Source organism: Malaclemys terrapin, chromosome 1 (assembly GCF_027887155.1).
Source record: "Malaclemys terrapin pileata isolate rMalTer1 chromosome 1, rMalTer1.hap1, whole genome shotgun sequence".
NCBI lineage: Eukaryota > Metazoa > Chordata > Testudines > Emydidae > Malaclemys > Malaclemys terrapin.
Genome location: NC_071505.1, coordinates 264,270,919 through 264,294,464, shown reverse-complemented (window position 1 = coordinate 264,294,464; position 23,546 = coordinate 264,270,919). Strand labels below are relative to the sequence as shown.

Sequence of the window (23,546 nt, the reverse complement as noted above, 5' to 3'; positions counted from 1 at the left end):
GGCGGGCACCGCCCGCAGATACTGGGAGAGGGCGGGGCGAGCGCGCGCGCACGCACAGCGCGGCAGTTGCCCCTCGCGCGAGGTGGTTTGCGTTACGCTAGCAGTGCCCCCTCCTCCCCCCGCGCTAGACCAGTAACGGCCGCTCCGTGCGCGCGGAGGAGGAGGTTGGGCTCCACGCTGCGTCTGTGACGGGACCTGAGGGGCGGGGGGAAGTAGCGCTAGGGAGCCCCGGCGCGCAGACACGCCGGACCGCCGCCAGTCGCCCGGGGAGGGGGCGATGAGCTGATTCCCGTCGCTGGAGCAGCCCGAGAAGAGCCGACCCCCGCGTAGCGCGCATCGCTGCCGCCGCCATGGCTCACTCCCCGGTGCAGCCGGGCCTGCGGGAGATGTCGGTGAGAATCTAGTCCCACCCGGCCGGGGGGTTGCGGCATGAACGGCCTGGGGCTGCGGGTATCCGTCCCTGGGGGGGCTGCGCAGCCTGGGGTCCGGCACGGAAACGCACCCGGAGACCTCAGGGGTGGGGGCGAGAGGCCGCCTGCGGAGATCCGCCTCTGCGGCCCAAACCTCGCTCCCTCCCTTATGTGCTGCTGCTGCTGCGGGGGTTGGTCTTTGGCTGGGCGCGGGGGGAGGATCGGGTGCGAGCAGCGGCCGCAGGGCGTTTGGGGGGCGAGTCCCCAGGGCGGTCGTGGTGCTGTCGGGAAACGCAGCTTGGCTCTGGCACTGCCCCGTCAGTTCGCGGAGCTGCGCCGGGCCGGGCCGGGGCTCCTCGTTTGGAAACAAGCTGCGTTTGGCAGAATAAAGCCCGAGGTGGCTGGACCGTGCGGCTCGCCCCCTTTCTTGCCCGAGTGGAGGGCGCGGGTTTCAGGAGCGCTACGTTCCGCCCCAGAGCCCGCATCTTCCGGGCGCTTCTCAATCGCCTTCAGCTCCTCGCTCCTCAGCTGAGTTTGGAAACACAAACCCTCCCTGCACTGGAAGAGCGTCGCCCTTCAGGGCGTGCTGTCGTGCCCATCCCTGTAGGATGGTCTTTGGCAGGCAGGGGCTGCTTGGAGGGATGATGTTCGGCCAGGGTGTTCGGGGTTTTTGTTATGTCCTATGAGTTGCTTAGTTAGAGCTGGTATGTTGGGTGGGGATGGATGGCAGGAGAGAGATCACTTGATCATTACCTGTTAGGTTCACTCCCTCAGGGGCACCTGGCATTGGCCACTGTCAGTAGACAGGATACTGGGCTAGATGGATTTGGTCTGGCTGTTCTTATGTTATGGAATTTGCTGCTGGGGTTAACATGTATATTATGACTTGTTTCTGAATAATTGTCAAGGGCTCCTGATCCCTGGGATAGGCATCCCTGTCTACTTTATCTTTACTAGTCCAAATAAAATAACAAACCACTTGCAGAGAAATCTTAAAACTGTCAGTATTTGTGTATTACTATAATATTCCCCGTGTATCTTTATTATACCTTGCATGCTACTTCATGAGATGCCACTTTGAGCCCCCTTTCCTCCATTTTTGTTTTGTTTTGTAATTTCCTCAAATTATTTTTGGGGTTGACATTTTTATACTTGGTTTTAGCTTAAGGGGGGAGGGATAGCTCAGTGGTTTGAGCATTGGCCTGCTAAACCCAGGGTTGTGAGTTCAATCCTTGAGGGGGCCACTTAGGGATGTGGGGCAAAATCAGTACTTGGTCCTGCTAGTGAAGGCAGGGGGCTGGACTCGATGACCTTTCAAGGTCCCTTCCAGTTCTAGGAGATGGGATATCTCCATTAATTTATTTAATTTATTTAATTTAAAGGTGAATTTATTTCTGGTTAGTTTTCCATCTACCAAATACACTAATTCATGTTTTTCTGGGCTAGCATAGCCTGGAGGTTTTAATTGAAAACTTCACATTCGTATAACTTTAGAGGAATATGTACTTGCAAAAGCGTAGGGGGGAAATGGATGGGAAAGAGTTAAGAAATAGTTAAACATGTCATGTACTACACATGCACAGTGTTTTGTTTTTTTCTTTTAGATTGTGTGCACTCAGTCCAGTTATCCTTGTGCTCTGCAGGGCTCCTGACTTTCATGTACTCTGCCAAGTCATTCATCTCCTGCTGATACCCTTGAAATCACCCTTTATTTTTCAGAAGATTATTCTTAGATGTTCAGTATGTGTAGGGAAAAGTTATACTATGTATATATTTTGTATTATATTTCATAAAGAGGCCATATGGCTTCATGGAACTTTAACTGCTTCTCATGTTGGTGCATTTTTAAAGCCTCATTTATTACATTATTGCAATAGTGAATACTATAGTTAAAGGTCACCTGCAAGTGATTTTAAAAAAGAATTGTATGTGGCTTTTTGCTTTTCTATGCTATATAGACTTGTATAAAGAAGGCCTGCTTTTCTGTGTCATTGAAGTGCAACTTACAAATGTAGAATTTTTTTTCTTACCTAACTGCACTCAAAACCAAAACAATGTACAACTTTAGTGCCTACAAGTCCACTCAGTCCTACTTCTCTTTCAGCCATTCGCTAAGACAAACAAGTTTGTTTACATTTATGGGAGATAGTGCTGCCCGCTTCTTATTTACAGTGTCACCAGAAAGTGAGAACAGGCGTTCGCATGGGACTTTTGTAGCTGGCATTGCAAGGTATTTGTGTGCCAGATATGCTAAACATTTGTATGCCCTTTCATGCTTCAGCCACCTTTCCAGAGGACGTGCTTCCATGCTGATGACGCTCGTTAAACAAATAATGTGTTAATTAAATTTGTGACAGAACTCCTTGGGGGAGAATTGTATGTTTCCAGCTCTATTCTGCCCACATTATGCCATATATTTCATGTTATAGTAGTCTCGGATGATGATTCAGCACATGTTCATTTTAAGAACACTTTTGCTGCAGATTTGACAAAACGCAAAGAAGGTACCAATTTGAGATTTCTAAAGATAACTACAGCACTCAACCCAAGGTTTAAGAATCTGAAGTATCCTCCAAAACCTGAGGGGGACGAGGTGTGGGAGCATGCTTTCAGAAGTCTTAAAAGAGCAACACTCCGATGCGGAAACTACAGAACCTGAACCACCAAAAAAGAAAATCAACCTTCTGCTGATAGCATCTGACTCAGATGATGAAAATGAACTTGCGTCAGTCCATGCTGCTCTGGATTGTTATCAAGCAGAACCCGTCATCAGCATGGGTGCATGTCTTCTGGAATGGTGGTTGAAGCATGAAGGGACATATGAATCTTTAGTGCATCTGGTATGTAAATATCATGTGACGCCGGCTACAACAGTGCCATGAGAACACCTGTTCTTACTTTCAGGTGACATTGTGAACAAGAAGCGGGCAGCATTATCTCCTGCAAATGTAAACAAACATATTTGTCCAAACGATTGACTGAACAAGAAATAGAACTGAGTGGACTCGTAGGCTCTAAAGTTTTACATGGTTTTGGTTTTGAGTGCAGTTATTTTTTTAATACATAATTCTATATTTGTAAGTTCAACTTTCATGATAAAGAGATTGCACTACAGTACTTGTATTAGATGAATTGAAAAATATTATTTCTTTTGTTTTTTTACAGTGCAAATACTTGTAATCAAAAATAAAGTGGGCACTGTGCACTTTGTATTCTGTTATAATTGAAATAAATATATTTGAAAAATGTAGAAAAAATCAAAATATATTTAAATAAATGGTATTCTATTATTGTTTAACAGTGCGATTAATCGCCATTAGTTTTTTTTAATTGCTTGACAGCCCTATCTATAATGCTAGCTAAGGTACATGTACTCTGTCATGTGATGGTGTTTATGTAGATGTAGGTGTTCCTTGGCTTCCCTTACATTAATGTTTTTGTCAGTGAAACCTAGTTTACTGCCTGCACTTCTGAGCCCTTTCCCTAAATGACCTTGCAATTGTCACTATAAAAATCTGAGTGTTTTAATATAATTTGATTAATTAAGGCCACTTTGTGGCCATCAACTGGCAGAGTATTAAAAAACAAATCTCTAAAATTGAAATCATGATTAGTGAGTGTTAACCAATGACATTTTTGAAACCTAATGTTGCATTTAATGAAGTAATTTAATAATATCAGCTTCTTGTGAATAAAGTAATGGATTTTCTTTTTCCATGCATTTTACTAGAGCAGAGCAGGAATCAGTTCAGAGCCCTAACATGCAACTCATTCAAATTAAGGCTCACCCCCGAATTTAATCAGCAGTGTGCTTCTTTGTGGGCCCTCCCTCTTCTTTACACATGACCTTTATCTTTTTACTTTAGGAAAGCTTCTCACTTACTTAAAGCATGTGGAGTTTGGCAAGGCTGGTCAGTGGAAAGTCTCTCGTGGCCTACAAATAAAATTTCCTCAGTATTTTGTTCCTGGAACTGTAGTCTAGATTGGTGGTTCTCAACCAGGGGTACGTGTACCCAGAGGTCTTCCAGGGGGTACATCGACTCATCTAGATATTTGCCTAGTTTTACAACAGGCTACATTAAAAGCACTAACGAAGTCAGTACAAACTAAAATTTCATACAGACAATGACTTGCTTATGCTGCTCTATATACTATCCACTGAAATGTAAGTACAAGATTTATATTCCAATTGATTTATTTTATAATTTATAGGTAAAAGTGAGAAAATAAGCAATTTTTCAGTAATATTATGCTGTGACACTTTTTTGTATTTTTATGTCTGGTTTTTGTAAACAGGTAGTTTTTAAGTGAGGTGAAACTTGGAGGGGTGCGCAAGACAAATCAGACTCCTGAAGGGGGTATAATAGTCTGGAAGGGTTGAGAGCCGCTAGTCTAGATCTAACTCAAGCCTTCGGATGAGTGGAAGGTACCAATTTCAGTTGAATTTCTACTATAAAATATAAAATACTATTAATTAGGGCTGTTGATTAATCACAGTTAACTCACATGATTAACTCAAAAAATTGTGATCAATTGCAGTTTTAATCACGTTGTTAAACAATAGAATACCAGTTGACTGAGTGTACTTGTAGGCGCTAAAGTTTTTTGCATTGTTTTGTTTTTGAGTGCAGTTGTGACAAAAAAAATCTACATTTCTGAGTTGCACTTTCACGATAGATTGCACTACAGTACTTGTCTGAGGTGAATTGAAAAATACTGTTTATCATTTTTACAGTGCAAATATTTGTAGTAAAAAATAATAAAGTGAGCAGTGTACACTTTGTATTCTGTGTTGTAGTTGAAATCAATATATTTGAAAATGTAGTAGAACATCCAAAAATATTTAAATAAATGGTATTCTATTATTGTTTAACAGTGCAATTAATCGTGATTAATATTACTGTTAGGGAGTCTAAACAAGGATAATGCAGTTGGAATTTTTTGGTCTTCCTTCCCCCATCCCTTCCCCCACGCATCTCAAAAGATATCAGATTAAGTTATGTTTTTGTTAGTATTCAGTTTCTTTCTCTTTTCAGAATTTACAAATTGTTTCAGGAAGGTGGACTTTCTCTTCCTGATTGATTGTTTATGTGCAAGATATCTGTACATAGCATTACAGGAGCAGACCATAACAGACTGCATTTAAAAGTAAACTTATAACTGTGGTTTGACAATTTGGAGAATGTCAATGTATAGCTTTTGAATTCTATTTGATGTTGGGGATTGTCTGCGTGTATTTGTGTCAGACTTGAGAGTTCCATGTTGAATATGGGGCTTGTTTCCTGCTCTCTAAAATTCCAAGGGGTGGTGACATAGGGCTAACAACGAAAGGTAATTAAACCTTGGTGCTCTATTCATGTGGAAGTATTTTGGACAAGGAGTTGGTTACTGCCCAAAAGAGCCAGTCTGCCCAGGCAAACTGGTAACTAAGCAGCTGATCACCTGATGAGAGACTTTGATCACCTGACAAAGGGACTGGAAGTTATAAAAGCTGTGCTGAAGAGGATGATAAGAGACCAGAGGAGAAGCCATGCATAGGAGGTTAGGGGAGAGGAAGTGTCCTAGTCATCCTTATAAGCCCATGACTCAAATCCCAAAGAACACTCCAGAGATGGTGTATATGTGTTATATTGTTTTGTCTAGATTTGTATATATCTTTTGTTATTTAAAGTGTAATTGCGTATAAAACAAACAGAAAAAAAACCCCAACCATCAAACAAAACCTTGCTAAGCCTGTGTGTTATGTACTTCAATTATCACATGTCCTTGAAGAGGTAAATGATAAACCAGAGTGCCTTCCAGGTTGGAGCTCTGGAAAAGGGTATGCTTAAGCTAATGGGGAGCCTCTGATAGCCAGCACTAGTGATGGAGACTAGGTAGTTGGACCACAGGGACTCAGCTATCAGAAGGGGTGCTAGATGGAGGATCTGTAGCCTGAGGTTGTGTCTGGAGACCCAAAATCAGAGGCAGGCAGACCTTCCTGTGAGATAAGGATGCCCAAAAGATTGACTTCTGCTGGAATCCTCATCCAGTCTACTCATAAGTACTCTTGGTATCTGAATGGTGAATTTCCAAGATGTTATGACCAAAAACCAACATAATCTTTGGGGATAGATGCTACCTGTAATCAGTTTCCTTTTTGAAGAATAGAAAAATAAATAAAAAAAGCTAATGACTCAACTGTATGTGGTGTCTATGCATGTCCTACAAGTGAATTACAACGATCTGGCTTGTAGCATGGCTGTTCCTATTTTTCTGAGGTGGTACTCCGGAGTCAAATTTTCTGATCTTATGTGTAAGGTTAAGGCCTATGTGGAAGACCTCCTGTGTGAAGTGAAAGGGTCTTCGCAGCCTCAAAAATTGATAAAATACTAAGAAAATGGACAAGTCCGCCAGGTAAGATGACGCCAGTAAAATAAGTAAATTTTAAACATTGGTTTATTTCAGGCTTAGACAAATTTTGAAGTTTGGATTCAGATAACAATATTTTTGATGGGGAACGTAGTCCTAAAATCAGATTTAATTGCATTTGTGATTAGTGAATATTGCTTATACGTGAAAAGAGGAAAAACAGTCAGAGAAAAAGTTTGTCTCACATGGTGGTAATGTAGTTGAAAGTTAAATCTTTTTTACTTAAAGCAGGAAATTCACAAAGTGGTGGAGAGGCTAGGAAAGGAAGCAGTGAAGATATCTATAGGGAAATCTTTGGAGGAATTAATGTAAAGGATTAGAAACATTTCAGAGCGAATTATTTTGTTTTTATTTTCTCTTAGTGGCATAGAATCAGAATGGAATAGGTTCCCAGAGAGGATTGACTATATGAAATGAAATTCAGAAAGCACAAAGGGGGAGAATAATGTAGTGTCATGGTTCTTTTTGTAGTATAGTTTCAGCATGGATCCTTACAGAAATCTAGTCAATAGTTTTAAAAGAACAAGTGAATTTAGTAGTTTATATATTAGGGATGTGTAGAAGCATAGTCTTACCGGTTAACTGCCTTAACCATTAACCCCCACGCCAGCTGGAGTGGGCCCAGCCTCTTAAACAGTTAACCGTTTAAACGACATATATTTAAATGGTTAACGTTTTAAACGGTATTGACATCCCTATTATATATAAAATCAACAAAATGCTCTTAAGAATGCGAGATTGTGGAATGTGATTGCTTTCATTGTAAGATACATATTTTGTTTATCAAAGGTATTCCACTCAACTGCAGAATAAATTAGCCTCTTCCTCTTAGTGAAAAAAATAGATATGAGAGAAATTATAATAAAAAATGATCCAGAACTCTGCTGGTGTAACAGTTTGGTGTTTTTGCAGCCCAGATGTTTAACATGAGCTTGCTGTATGTGATTATATTAAAAATGAGGCTGTTATAGCAGGAAAACCATGTGGATGCTAGGAGGCAAATGACTGGATTTCTTTGTTAAAAGTGACAGGTAGGACACAGGATGTGAAGGTACAGGAAGTGTAGTTTCATCCCTTCACATTTTGGGAGGGAAGTATTTCCTGACAACTAGAGCAAGTTTTTTTCCTTCCACAGTAATGTTGCAGTGAGGGTGCAACATCTCTGAAACAGTGGCTTTTCTTACTATTCAGTCTTCCAGTGAACTGCAATGTATAGAAAGAGTGACTAAATTCTGAAATGTAGATTAGTATAGGTGAATACACAGCATTAGTAGATAACACTGCTCTACAGCCAAAATGCTTCTGAAATAAATGTAGTCAAACTTTACTAATTCTGGGTCACTGAGAACGAAAATGATGCTTAAAATTGTTGATTGGCTCTAGTTTTCAAGATATGCTATTAGGTCAGTATATACGACCCTTGACTTAGGAATGGCGGAGGATAAGTGAGTTATAATGGGAAGGGATCTCAATTTAAACCAGAAATGACTAAAATACATCTTTGACTGGATCTATGAATAAATCTGACTGGGTTTGGACAGTACTTGCTTTTTAGGCAAAACAATGAACGATGCAATCTGAAGCTGGTATTGCGTCATCCATGATATGAATTGCATCATGTTATTCCTAGAAGTCATGGATGATGCAATCATAACAAAGCTTACATCACTCTGCTGAACAAATTGCCCTATATCAGCTCTAGAAATCATACAGTGTCGTGCTCTCTTATTTGTCAGTGTTTGATTTTGCAAAGGGACACATTTCTGTTTAGCCAAAGTGAGCAGAGATGCCTCGTACTTGTGTGAACAGTGCAGATAACTTCTGCTCTGTTTGTGGTGAAGTGACTTTTGCATCACAAAAGCTCAGTATAACCACTATGGTTAAGAAAGCCTATCACCTTTATTTTGGCTGCAAAATTGGAGATCAGGACAAGAGGTGGGCCCCACACATATGCTGCAACCCTTATGCAACAAATCTTCGCCAGTGGTTGAACAGGAAAAGGAAATCTATGCCTTTTGCAGTGCCAATGATTTGGAGAGAGCCAACAGATCATACCAGCAATTGTTACTTTTGCATGGTGCCTCCAGTTGGGAAAGGTGTGTCAAAGAAGAAAAAGTGGACTGTGCATTATCCAAACATTCCATCAGCTATACGCCCAGTGCCCCATGGAGAAGGACTGCCAGTTCCTGATGCACCAGAATCATTCTCACTTGAGTCAGACAAGGAAGTGGAAGAGGATGAAACTTCTGGTCCTGAACCATCAATGTCACAAGACCCACATTTTCTCCCATCCTCCTCCTCTGAACCACACCTCATAACACAAGGTGAACTGAATGAGCTTGTCAGGGATTTGGAACTCCCCAAGAGTAAGGCAGAGCTGTTGGGCTCCAGACTACAGCAGTGGAATCTCCTGGCAGGTGATGTTAGAGTTCCCATGTTCTGTGACCGTCAAAAGGATCGTGTCCCATTCTTCTTCATGGAAGGTGATCTTGTAGCCTGCAACAACATCGATGGTGTGATGGCAGCCCTCAACATCATTCACAATCCAGATGAGTGGAGACTGTTCATTGATTCATCGAAGACGAGTCTTAAAGCTGTCTTACTGCATAATGGCAATGTTTTGTCATCAATTCCAGTTGGTCATGCAGTCCATATGAAGGAAACCTATGACAACATGAAACAACTTTTGAGGTGCATAAACTATGACCAACATCAGTGGCAGCTTTGTGGCGATTTGAAGGTTGTTGCTCTCTTGCTTGGTCTGCAGACTGGATACACAAAGTACTGCTGTTTTCTCTGCGAATGGGATAGTCGTGCAAGAGATTCCCACTACATCAAGAAAGATTGGCCACTCCGACAGTCATTGGAGCCTGGGAGGAAAAGTCTTCAGCATCCACCACTTGTTGAATCAAGGAAGATCTTGTTACCACCCTTACACATCAAGTTCGGTCTGATGAAGAACTTTGTCAAGGCCATTGCCAAAACACAAGCAACTTTCAAGTACCTCCATGGAAAATTTCCAAGCTTAAGTGAAGCTAAGATAAAGGAAGGTGTCTTTGTTGGTTCTCAGATTCGTGAACTTCTTCGAGATGATGCATTTGACCATGCATTGCGTGGCAAGGAAAAGAACGGCATGGAAAGCCTTCCAGTTAGTGGCAATAAATTTTCTCAGAAACAACAAGGCAGACAACTACAGGTTGTTGATGGAAAACCTCCTCAAGGCATACAAAAGCCTTGGTTGCAACATGTCATTAAAGATACATTTTTTGCACTCTCATCTAGATTTTTTCCACTGAACTGCGGAGCAGTGAGCGACGAGCACGGCGAGCGATTTCACCAGGACATTGCAACAATGGAGAAACGCTATCAGGGCAAATGGAGCCCATCAATGCTTGCAGACTATTGCTGGACAGTGACAAGAGATGCTCCATTTAATGAATACAAGAGACAAGCCAAGAACTATGTACATAATAGTTTTTTGCCTTTTGTTTCATAATAAATTTTATTTATATAACCCTTTTGCTGATTTTTAAAGTGTTACATAAACAGGACAGGTGAACTATTATCATGTAAAGCAACCATAAACACATGAAAAGACCTAGGTTTACAATTTATGATTAAAACTCTATCTACACAATATACATAAACATAAAATGTAAAAACTTAAATATCTTAGAAACCGTAGCCAATCAGTTGTTTTAATTGTCATATTTGAATTCAGCACATCAAAATACATAATAAATAGCACATTTTATCTCTGAAGCAGACGACTTCTCAAAAATTGTAGACCAGTGTAATCTCTTTAAAAATAAAATGGGAGCTGGAGATTATTACAGCATTTTAAAATTCTTGAGGGCACCTATGTACTTTTCTGTCTCTTGCTGTCATGCGTCTAAAATATTCTGGTCTGTGCTTTGTAGCATACTGATGGGGTGTAAGTGTTTTTAATCACGCATTTGATGACTGAACAGGTTTTTCACTTCCAGTAGTTTAATTTAAAAAACCCACCACAAATATAATAGAGGTTGGCGAGAGAATGCATGATGTGCTATAAAAGTTATATCAGCTTAAATCTGAGATGTCTGTATTACTCACAAATGGTGTGTAGGCACGTCATTCAATAAGGCTTTAATACTATGCCACTGTATTTTGTATATGTCACATGTAAAATAGCTTTTCTGTAACAGATCTTTTAGAATTTTAAAACATTTTAATGGTAGTATTTTGTATCTTTTCTTTGAAAAACCCAGGTGGTTTATGGTTTGATGCTGAAACTGTAGTTCCCATTAACTTCAGTTGGATTTGTTAAAATTTCTGAAAAACAGGCTATTCTCTATCCGTTCAGCTTACTTTATGTAGCTTTCTGTATTTAAAATGTTGTGACTTTAAGACATGGCATTGTAGGAACTTCCAGGGCTGGAAGCAGGATCTGGGTCCCACTGAGTATCTGGGAATCTCCCCTGCAGGGTGATACTAAATGTTGCCTATTATGGGCCTCAGACCTGTGTAACTTCCTTGGAGGAAGAAAGGAGGGGAACTTGCACATTATGGGGAAGAAAACTTTTGTGACAAGCTTAAAGATGTTTAAAAAATTGGGCTAGGTCCACAAAAGGATTTACATGCCCAAGTCCAACTTTTAGGTGCCACAGACATCCTTTAAAACTCTCTGCTTAGGTGCTGCCTAACTCTAGGCACCTAGGTTTCTGCTGTTAAAGTTCTGTAGGTGTCTAAAAATCTGCCAGAGAATATATCCTAACTTCCTCACTAGCTGTTCTCATGCTTAATTCCCAGTGGGATCCTCAAATTAGGCATAGCCCTGCCTACATTGCCTGTGGTGCCTGATCTGGTAGGTATTCTCAGAGCATGCTTAAAAGGAGGATGAGAGGTTGATGCTGGTACCCTACTTAAAACGTTTAGCCCAGTAATTGGAGCAATCACTTGGGATATAGTAGATCTGAGTTCAATTCCTTACTCTGCCTGATAAGGAGAAGGGATTTCCATTTGGGTCTCCCATTCCCAGGGAGTGTCCTATCCACTGGGCTATGAGGTATTCTGGGGTAGGTCTCTCTTAATTTCTCCTGTTGAAATTGTTCCATTGTGTATAAATAACTAAATATTTATTGGGCCAGAGACTGAGAGATTACATCCCAGTCATTAGGCCTCTCATCTGGGAGGAGGGAGACCCAAGTTCCAGCCCCCTGTTCCAATTAATATTTAATTATTTATATGCAGTAGAACAGCTTTAACAGAAGAGAGTGAGAGCCCTGCCCCAGAATACCTGATAGCCCAGTAGTCAGGGCACTCTTCTAGCAGTGGGGAGATCCATGTTCAAATCTCTTCTTCCCATCAGGCAGGTGGGATTTGAACCTGGGTGTGTCACATCCTCAGTGAGTGCTCTAACCATTGGGCTAAAAGTTATAAGGGAAGGTGGTGCCTCCTTAACTTTCTGTGTTTTGAATGAGAAAGGGCTTAGGTGCCTAACTTCAGAAGAGAAGGTTTACAGCCTCAGTTCCTTTGAGGGGTGGGTCTTAGGCCACACCTTTTTCCTTGGCATTTCCTACCGGCTAGTTTAGGTGGCTCTCTATTCAGCATGCTGGCTTTTGTGGATCCCATTGTTAGGCACTTAACTCTCCCCGTGCACGATCTAAAAAATAAAAAGGAGTCATATAAAAAATGGAAACTAGGACAGATTACAAAGGATGAATATAGGCAAACAACACAGGAATGCAGGGGAAAGATTAGAAAGGCAAAGGCACAAAATGAGCTCAAACTAGCTACGGGAATAAAAGGAAACAAGAAGACTTTTTATCAATACATTAGAAGCAAGAGGAAGACCAAAGACAGGGTAGGCCCACTGCTTAGTGAAGAGGGAGAAACAGTAACAGGAAACTTGGAAATGGCAGAGATGCTTAATGACTTCTTTGTTTCGGTCTTCACCGAGAAGTCTGAAGGAATGCCTAACATAGTGAATGCTAATGGGAAGGGGGTAGGTTTAGCGGATAAAATAAAAAAAGAACAAGTTAAACATCACTTAGAAAAGTTAGATGCCTGCAAGTCACCCGGGCCTGATGAAATGCATCCTAGAATACTCAAGGAGCTAATAGAGGAGGTATCTGAGCCTCTAGCTATTATCTTTGGAAAGTCATGGGAGACGGGAGAGATTCCAGAAGACTGGAAAAGGGCAAATATAGTGCCCATCTATAAAAAGGGAAATAAAAACAACCCAGGTAACTACAGACCAGTTAGTTTAACTTCTGTGCCAGGGAAGATAATGGAGCAAGTAATTAAGGAAATCATCTGCCAACACTTGGAAGGTGGTAAGGTGATAGGGAATAGCCAGCATGGATTTGTGAAGAACAAATCATGTCAAACCAATCTGATAGCTTTCTTTGATAGGATAACGAGCCTTGTGGATAAGGGTGAAGCGGTGGATGTGGTATACCTAGACTTTAGTAAGGCATTTGATACGGTCTCGCATGATATTCTTATCGATAAACTAGGCAAATACAAATTAGATGGGGCTACTATAAGGTGGGTGCATAACTGGCTGGATAATCGTACTCAGAGAGTTGTTATTAATGGTTCCCAATCCTGCTGGAAAGGCGTAACGAGTGGGGTACCGCAGGGGTCTGTTTTGGGACCGGCGCTGTTCAATATCTTCATCAACGACTTAGATATTGGCATAGAAAGTACGCTTATTAAGTTTGCGGATGATACCAAACTGGGAGGGATTGCAACTACTTTGGAGGACAGGGTCATAATTCAAAATGATCTGGACAAATTGGAGAAATGGTCTGAGTTAAACAGGATGAAGTTTAACAAAGACAAATGCAAAGTGCTCCACTTAGGAAGGAAAAATCAATTTCACACATACAGAATGGGAAAAGACTGTCTAGGAAGGAGTACGGCAGAAAGGGATCTAGGGGTTATAGTGGACCACAAGCTAAATATGAGTCAACAGTGTGATGCTGTTGCAAAAAAAGCAAACATGATTCTGGGATGCATTAACAGGTGTGTTGTGAGCAAGACACGAGAAGTCATTCTTCCGCTCTACTCTGCTCTGGTTAGGCCTCAGCTGGAGTATTGTGTCCAGTTCTGGGCGCCGCATTTTAAAAAAGATGTGGAGAAACTGGAAAGGGTCCAAAGAAGAGCAACAAGAATGATTAAAGGTCTTGAGAACATGACCTATGAAGGAAGGCTGAAAGAATTGGATTTGTTTAGTTTGGAAAAGAGAAGACTGAGAGGGGACATGATAGCAGTTTTCAGGTATATAAAAGGGTGTCATAAGGAGGAGGGAGAGAACTTGTTCACCTTAGCCTCTAAGGATAGAACCAGAAACAATGGGTTTAAACTGCAGCAAGGGAGGTCTAGATTGGACATTAGGAAAAAGTTCCTAACTGTCAGGGTGGTTAAACACTGGAACAAATTGCCTAGGGAGGTTGTGGAATCTCCGTCTCTGGAGATATTTAAGAGTAGGTTAGATAAATGTCTATTAGGGATGGTCTAGGCAGTATTTGGTCCTGCCATGCGGGCAGGGGACTGGACTCGATGACCTCTCGAGGTCCCTTCCAGTCCTATAATCTATGAATCTATTATTCTAAGAAACCTGGACTCCTAACTTAGGGCTGTGAAATCCACTGGCTGGCAATGTGCCTAAGTTCCTGTGTGGGTCTAGCCTACTGGCACGTTCTGGGGTGCAATCCAGACTAGCAAGGGGTTGTGTCACTGCCTGCCCTGCAATCATGGGTGCTGTAGCTCCCAACCAGGGCTGCTCACAAACAGCTTAAGAGCATGCAGGTCGCACGCTGAGTGTCTCTGTGTAGCAGCAGCCCTCGTCCAGCAACTCTGACCCCAGAATCCTGTCAGCAATACTTCAATCACACTCTGGCCTCCACCAGTCTTGGTTACTACTTGCAGGGTGACCCCAACACACTCGGAGTCCTGAATTTCCCCCCAAAACATGTGTTCTGCACTGTCCAGCCCTTTCCTGGACAGTTCAGACATTAAAGGTCCTTTGCCCCGGTGAACGGTCAGTATTCAACAGTTTGCTACTTTTCCTGGAGTTATCAAACAATTCAGTTTAAATGCTACACTGGATTAGTTTAGATTAAAAATAAAACAAGTTTATTTAACTGTAAAGAGATTTTATTTGAACACAAGTTAGGGATGTAAAATAATAAACAGTTAACCAATAAGTATTACTCTTACAGTTAACCCTCCCTCGTTCACCCACCTCCTTCCGGATGATCATCAGCTAGTAGAAGTCCTTGTTGGGGGTCAGGGCCTGTGAGTGGGTCTCAGAGGTTCTCCTGCAGCAGAGATGCTGTTTTGGGATGCTGGCAAGAGGTGACTATGGCAACCAGGAAGAGATGGGCATCACGAGAGGTCACTGGGAGCCCAGCCTTCTCTTAAAGGGGCTGGGTTGATATTAACGCTCTAGTCTAGCGGGATCTTTGCCCCAGTGGCGAGGAGGGGAAATACTTGCACGGACCCAGGGATGATTACGCTGACTGAAAGATACCACTTGCAAGGTCAAGAAACGCCTGGCAGTGCAGGGAAGTAGGATGAGCAAACCACCAGGCCGAGGGCTTCGCGGGGGGTGGCTAGCCAGGCAGGGGGAGTGTGTTTAGGCCAAGGAGGGAAGGGCAGGAGCTGTGGGCTTAAAGTAGTAAAGTAGTCCTCGGCCTACTCCTGTACCACTGGAAGGGGTTTGGCTGCAGAGGTGGAAGGTGCGCTGGTCGGTGCTGCAGCTTCAGCTGATAATTGAAAGGAAGAGAAGCTGCTGCTGGGGTGGCACAGAGCAATGGGGGGAGGGGAGAAGGGATAGCTCAGTGGTTTGAGCATTGGCCTGCTAAACCCAGGATTGTGAGTTCAATCCTTGAGGGGGCCACTTAGGGATCCAGGGCAAAATCAGTACTTGGTCCTGCTAGTGAAGGCAGGGGGCTGGACGTGATGACCTTTCAAGGTCCCTTCCAGTTCTAGGAGATAGGATATCTCCATTTAAAAAAAAAAAAAAAAAAAAAAAAAAAAACTGCGGAGACCGCAGTGGGACAAATTAGGTGCCATGGGCACCTCTCCCTATTCCAGGGTACTGAGGATGCGAGGAGGGTACTGGGCCCCCTCAACTGCCCAGGATCTCCTGGCTAGGCCTGTTGTGTCACCCCTGGTCTGAGCTCAGCTGCCCTTTCCCATCTGTCCGGGGCATGGGGGGAGGGGAGAAGTGCCATCCTAAGCATTGTGAGGCCAGAATCGGTTAAATGGGTACTCTTTTTAAAATATTTACATCCTTAGTACAAGTATAAGGTATTATAGTCAGAAATGGTTACAAGGGAAATAAAGATAAAATGCTTTTTAGTAGCTAAAACTTAACAAGCTTGACTTGGTTCAAGGTAAAATTCTTATCACAGGTTCCCAGCAACATTGGTACCAAATTCTCAGGTCAGGATCTCCCGCCTAAGTCAAAAGGCTGGTTCCTTTGTTGTCTTAGGAAAGAGAGAGAGATAGCTTGAGGTGTTTTTCCCCCTCACTTTTATAGTCCAGTCACCCTTTGAAATGCATTTTCCTGAGGGTTACCCGTATATAAAGTTCATTCCTGCTGTAAGGATAGAGACATGGAGTCTTGTGATGGAAGAGGTTCCATGCTGTTCTTTGCTAAAATGCAGATTGATCTGGCTTCGAAAAATAGCAGTATGTGACCTCCAGAAGAAGAAAGAGGAGTATCCATGTACCAGCAATGCAGATATAGGTGAGCAACCGTTTTCATGTTCTCTGCCCAAATGCTAATGCGGAGAGTGGACTAGATCAGTGGTTCTCAAACTCGGGCTGCCGCTTGTTCAGGGAAAGCCCTTGGTGGGCCGGGCCGGTTTGTTTAACTGCTGCGTCCACAGGTTCGGCCGATCGCAGCTCCCAGTGGCTGAGGTTCGCTGCTCCAGGCCAATGGGAGCTGCAGGAAGTGCCGTGGGCCGAGGGATGTACTGGTTGTTGCTTCCTGCCGCCCCCATTGGCCTGGAGCAGCGAACCATGGCCACTGGGAGCTGTGATCAGCCAAACCTGCGGACGCAGCAGGTAAACAAACCGGCCCGGCCGTCCAAGGGCTTTCCCTGAACAAGCGGTGGCCCTAGTTTGAGAACCACTGGAATAGATGATACATCTGAGGGAAGGGAACAAGCAGAAGGAGACTCCACCGATTGGAAGGCATGAGATGCGCTGTCCTAGTGATGCAGATTCCATGACCACCACTCCCAAGAGAAGAAGGCGGGTGGTAGTTGTCAGGGACTCCCTCCTAAGGGGGACTGAGTCACCTATCTGCCGTCCCGACCGGGAAAACCGAGAAGTCTGCTGCTTGCCAGGAGCTAGAGTTCATGATGTGACAGAGAGACTGCCGAGACTCATCAAGCCCTCAGATCGCTACCCCTTCCTGCTTCTCTACGTGGGCACTAATGATACTGCCAAGAATGACGTTGAGTGGATCACTGCAGACTGTGAAGAAGGATAAAGGAGTTTGAGGCGCAAGTAGTGTACTCGTCCATCCTCTCTGTGGAAGGAAAAGGCCCGGTTAGAGACCGTCGAATCGTGGAAGTCAACGAATGGCTACGCAGGTGGTGTCGGAGAGAAGGCTTTGGATTCTTTGACCATGGGATGGTGTTCCAAGAAGAAGGATTGCTAGACAGAGACGGGCTCCACCTAATGAAGGGCGGGAAGAGCATCTTTGCAAGCAGGCTGGCTAACCTAGCAAGGAGGGCTTTAAACTAGGTTCACCGGGCGAAGGAGACCAAATCCCTGAGGTAAGTGGGGAAGTGGGATACCAGGAGGAAGCACGCGCAGGAGAGTGCAAGAGAGGAGGACTCCTGCCTCATACTGAGAAAGCAGGACAATCAGTGAATTATCTTAAGTGCCTATACACAAATGCAAGAAGCCTGGGAAACAAGCCGGGAGAACTGGAAGTCCTGGCACAGTCAAGGAATTATGATGTAATTGGGTGGGATAACTCACATGACTGGAGTACTGTCATGGATGGATATAAACTGTTCAGGAAGGACAGGCAGGGCAGAAAAGATGGGGGAGTTGCATTGTATGTAAGAGAGCAGTATGACTGCTCAGAGCTCCGGTATGAAACTGCAGAAAAACCTGAGTGTGTCTGGATTAAGTTTAGAAGTGTGAGAACAAGGGTGATGTTGTGGTGGGAATCTGCTATAGACCACAAGACCAGGGGGATGAGGTGGATGAGGCTTTCTTCCGGCAACTAACAAAATATACTAGGTCACAGGCCCTGGTTCTCATGGGGGACTTCAGGCACCCCGATATCTGCTGGGAGACCAATACAGCAGTGCACAGACAATCTAGGAAGTTTTTGGGAAGTGTAGGGGACAATTTCCTAGTGCAAGTGCTGGAGGAACTAACTTGTGAGCAGCAGGTCAAGAAGAGCTCTGCCCCTAACAGGGAAGAATTAGTAGGGGAAGCAAAAGTGGATTGGAACCTGGGAGGCAGTGACCATGAGATGGTCCAGTTCAGGATCCTGACACAAGGAAGAAAGGAGAGCAGCAGAATACGGACCCTGGACTTCAGAAAAGCAGACTTTGACTCCCTCAGGGAACTGATGGGCAGAATCCCCTGGGAGAATAACATGAAGGGGAAAGGAGTCCAGGAGAGCTGGCTGTATTTTAAAGAATCCTTATTGAGGTTGCAGGAACAAACCATCCCGATGTGTAGAAAGAACAGTAAATATGGCAGGCGACCAGCTTGGCTTAACAGTGAAATCCTTGCTGATCTTAAACACAAAAAAGAAGCTCACAAGAAGTGGAAGATTGGACAAATGACCAGGGAGGAGTATAAAAATATTGCTCAGGCATGCAGGAGTGAAATCAGGAAGGTCAAATTGGAGTTGCAGCTAGCAAGGGATGTTAAGAGTAACAAGAAGGGTTTCTATAGGTATGTTAGCAACAAGAAGGTGGTCAGGGAAAGTGTGGGCCCCTTACTGAATGGGGGAGGCAACCTAATAACAGAGGATGTGGAAAAAGCTAATGTACTCAATGCTTTTTTCACCTCTGTCTTCACAAACAAGATCAGCTCCCAGACTACTGCACTGAGCAGCACAGTATGGGGAGGAGGTGACCAGCCCTCTGTGGAGAAAGAAGTGGTTCAGGACTGTTTAGAAAAGCTGGACGAGCACAAGTCCATGGCGCCGGATGCACTGCATCCGAGGGTGCTAAAGGAGTTGCCGGATATGATTGCAGAGCCATTGGCCATTATCTTTGAAAACTCATGGTGATTGGGCGAGGTCCCAGATGACTGGAAAAAGGCTAATGTAGTGCCCATCTTTAAAAAAGGGAAGGAGGAGGATGTGGGGAACTACAGGCCAGTCAACCTCACCTCAGTCCCTGGAAAAATCATGGCGCAGGTCCTCAAGGAATCAATTTTGAAGCACTTAGAGGAGAGGAGAGTGATCAGGAATAGTCAGGATGGATTCACTAAGGGCAAGTCATGCCTGATTAACCTAATTGCCTTCTATGATGAGATAACTGGCTCTGTGGATGATGGGAAAGTAGTGGACGTGTTATTCCTTGACTTTAACAAAGCTTTTGATATGGTTTCCCACAGTATTCTTGCCAGAAAGTTAAAGAGGTATGGGCTGGATGTGTGGATTATAAGGTGGATAGAAAGCTGGCTGGATTGTCTGGCTCAATGGGTAGTAATCAATGGCTCCATGTCTAGTTGGCAGCTGGTATCAAGCGGCGTGCCCCAAAGGTCGGTCCTGGGGCTGGTTTTGTTCAATACCTTTATTAATGATCTTGAGAATGGCATGGATTGCACCCTCAGCAAGTTTGCAGATGACACTAAACTGGGAGGAGTGGTAGATACGCTGGAGGGTAAGATACAGAGGGACCTAGACAGATTAGAAGATTGGGCCAAAAGAGATCTGATGAGGTTCAACAAGGACAAGCGCAGAGTCCTGCACTTAAGAAGGAAGACTCCCATGTACTGCTACAGACTAGGGACCGAGTGGCTAGGCAGCAGTTCTGCAGACAAGGACCTAGGGGTTACAGTGACGAGAAGCTGGATATGAGTCAACAATGTGCCCTTGTTGCCAAGAAGGCTAACGGCATTTTGGGCTGTATAAGTAGGAGCATTGCCAGCAGATTGAGGGATGTGATCATTCCCCTCTATTCGGTGTTGATGAGGCCTCATCTGGAGTACTGTGTCCAGTTTTGGGCCCCACACTTCAGGAAGGATGTGGAAAAGTTGGAAAGAATCCAGCGGAAGGCAACAAAAATGATTAGGGCTCTGGAGCACATGACTTATGAGGAGAGGCTGAGGGAACTGGGATTATTTAGTCTGCAGAAGAGAAGAATGAGGGGGGATTTGATAGCTGCTTTCAACTATTTGAAATGGGGTTCCAAAGAGGATGGATCTAGACTGTTCTCAGTGGTAGCAGATGATCGAACAAGGAGTAATGGTCTCAAGTTGCAGAGAGGAGGGGTTAGGTTGGATATTAGGAAAATCTTTTTCACTAGGAGGATGGTGAAGCACTGGAATGGGTTACCTAGGGAGGTGGTAGAATCGCTTGACCTTAAAAACCTCTAAGGAAGACTTTACAAAGCCTGGGATGATTTAGTTGAGGATTGGTCCTGCTTTGAGCAGGGAGTTGGACTAGATGACCACCTGAGGTCCCTTCCAACCCAATGATTCTATGATCTATTCCTGCCCCCCTTCTTTGCCAAAGACTGGTCACTTGACAGGTGATTGCTAGTCAACTTTGATGACACCTGGCTAGAAGTGCCGGCTTGTCCTTTGTCTTTGAGAAATAGATTTACCCCTCCCCAAAACTTGTCTGGTAAACACATTTTAATCATCTCATCTTATGTTCATAACTCTTAATATGCATTTTGTACACACATTACACAAGAATATTAATAATCAGTGTGCTGTTAGTTTTCAAATTATACCTCATAAGGCATATATTATACAAAGATTATTTCAATAGTGTGTAGGGCAATGGTGGGCAACCTGCCGCCCAGCAAGGTAATCCGCTGGCAGGCCACCAGACAATTTGTTTACATTTGCACGGCCGCCCGCAGCTCCTAGTGGCCGCGGTTCGCCGTTCCTGGCCAATGGGAGCTGCAGGAAGTGGCGAGGGCCACAGGGACGTGCTGGTTGCCGCTTCCTGCAGCTCCCGTTGGCCGGGAACGGCCACTGGGAGCTGCAGGCAGCTGTGCAAATGTAAACAAACTGGCGGCCTGCCAGCGGATTACCCTGACGGGCTGCAGGTTGCCCACCACTGGTGTAGGGCATGAGTCTGGGGTGCTTTTGTTTCACAGTCACCTTTGGAATGTTACTTATAGTCAGAATGAAGCAAAGTGATCAAAGTGCATGACAAATGCAATTTATCACACAGATATAATTGTGTGTTCATGTGTGTGTATGTATACATCTATATCTGTATAAATATCGATAGTGTCTGTAATAAGTATTGTTGATATCCCACACTGTTCTCTGCTACATTTTAGTTTAGTAGTTTTTCTTTTGGCTATGACTTCTTAAAGATCTGCCACAAAAATCTGGTGCAAATTAAACAGGTCTTTCAGTAGTAACATTGTCTCAATTTTTGTTTAACTAGTTTGGATTGGCTTTCTTCATGAAAAGCCAGTTGAACTGAGGCATAGTTTTTGAAAAAGAGTCACTAATATATTTCTTAATTGAATAGTAATTGTCTAAGTTTGTATGGAAGACGGAAAATGGAGAGGACAGGGTGTGTGTATGTGTTAAGAAAACTGTACTGAATAAAAATGATTTTCTTTTTAGAATTTATAAATTTCTGAGTTAAATAATTGGAGCTCAGTTTTACACCTGGTGAAATAATATTTAACTCCTTGGCACTGGCTAAATGCATCTTCATTGAGCAAATATTTTGCTAATACAATCATAGAATCATAGACTTTAAGGTCAGAAGGGATCATTATGATCATCTAGTCTGACCTCCTGCACAATGCAGGCCACAGACTCTCACCCACCCACTCCTATATCAAACCTGTATCTGAGCCATTGAAGTCCTCAAATCATGGTTTAAAGACTTCAAGGTGCAGAGAATCTTCCAGCAAGTGACCCGTGCCCCATGCTGCAGAGGAAGGTGAAAAAGCCCTAGGGCTTCTGCCAATCTGCCCTGGAGGAAAATTCCTTCCTGACCTCAAATATGGCAATCAGCTAAACCCTGAGCATGTGGGCAAGACTACCAGCCAGACACCCAGGAAAGAATTCTCTGTAGTAACTCAGATCCCATCCCACCTAACATCCCATCACAGGCCATTGGGCATATTTACCGCTAATAGTCAAAGATCAATTAATTGCCAAAATTAGGCTATCCCATTATACCATCCCCTCGATAAACTTATCAAGCTTAGTCTTGAAGCCAGATATATCTTTTGCCCCCACTACTCCCCTTGGAAGGCTGTTCCAGAACTTCACTCCTCTGATAGTTAGGCCTTGGCTACACTGACGCTGTACAGTGCTGCAACTTGCTGCGCTCAGGGGTGTGAAAACGCGCCCCCCCCCCCCCGAGCGCAGCGAGTACAGTGTTGTAAAGTGCTAGTGTAATCAGAGCCTGCAGTGCTGCATGCTCGCTCGCAGCACTGCAAGCTATTCCCCTCGGAGAGGTGGAGTACTTACAGTGCTGCGACTACACTCACGCTTCACAGCGCTGCCGTGGCAGCGCTGTACAGGGCCAGTGTAGCCAAGGCCTTAGAAACCTTCATCTAATTTCAAGTCTAAACTTCCTGATAGCCAGTTTATATCCATTTGTTCTTGTGTCCACATTGGTACTGAGCTTAAATAATTCCTCTCCCTCCCTGGTATTTATTCCTCTGATATATTTACAGAGAGCAATCATATCTCCCCTCAGCCTTCTTTTGGTTAGGTTAAACAAGCCAAGCTCTTTGAGTCTCCTTTCATAAGACAGGTTTTCCTTTCCTCGGATCATCCTAGTAGCCCTTCTCTGTACCTGTTCCAGTTTGAATTCATCCTTCTTAAACATGGGAGACCAGAACTGCACACGGTATTCCAGATGAGGTCTCACCAGTGCCTTGTATAACGGTACTAACACCTCCTAATCTCTATTGGAAATACCTCGCCTGATGCATCCCAAGACTGCATTAGTTTTTTTCACAGCCATATCACATTGGCGGCTCATAGTCATCCTGTGATCAACCAATACTCTGAGGTCCTTCTCCTCCTCTGTTACTTCCAACTGATGCCTCCTCAGTTTATAACAATAGTTCTTGTTATTAATCCGTGACCTTGCATGACCTTGCACTTTTCACTCTTAAATTTCATCCTGTTATTATTAGTCCAGTTTGCAAGGTCATCCAGATCTTCCTGTATGATATCCTGGTCCTTCTCTGTATTGGCAATACCTGTCAGCTTTGTGTCATCCACAAACTTTATTAGCACATTCCCACTTTTTGTGCCAAGGTCAGTAATAAAAAGATTAAATAAGATTGGTCCCAAAACCAATCCCTGAGGAACTCCACTAGTAACCTCCCTCCAGCCTGACTATTCATCTTTCAGCACGACCCGTTGTAGTCTCCCCTTTAACCAGTTCCTTATCCACCTTTCAATTTTCATATTGATCCCCATCTTTTCCAATTTAGTTAATAATTCCCCATGTGGAACTGTATCAAATGCCTTACTGAAATCGAGGTAAATTAGATCCACTGCATTTCCTTTGTCTAAAAA

At 43.7% G+C, this 23,546-nt stretch overlaps 1 protein-coding gene across 1 annotated transcript in view; it reads left to right on the top strand.

Annotated features, from left to right (window-relative positions):
- The first annotated feature begins 136 nt into the window (after positions 1-136).
- Positions 137-23,546, top strand: part of STK24 (serine/threonine kinase 24) — a 123,683-nt gene continuing 100,273 nt past the window's right edge. Inside the window, exon 1 of the mRNA XM_054012482.1 lies at positions 137-392. Within this exon, the coding sequence (XP_053868457.1) occupies positions 351-392 (42 nt within the window). The 5' untranslated portion in view covers positions 137-350. The remainder of the gene's footprint in view (positions 393-23,546) is intronic.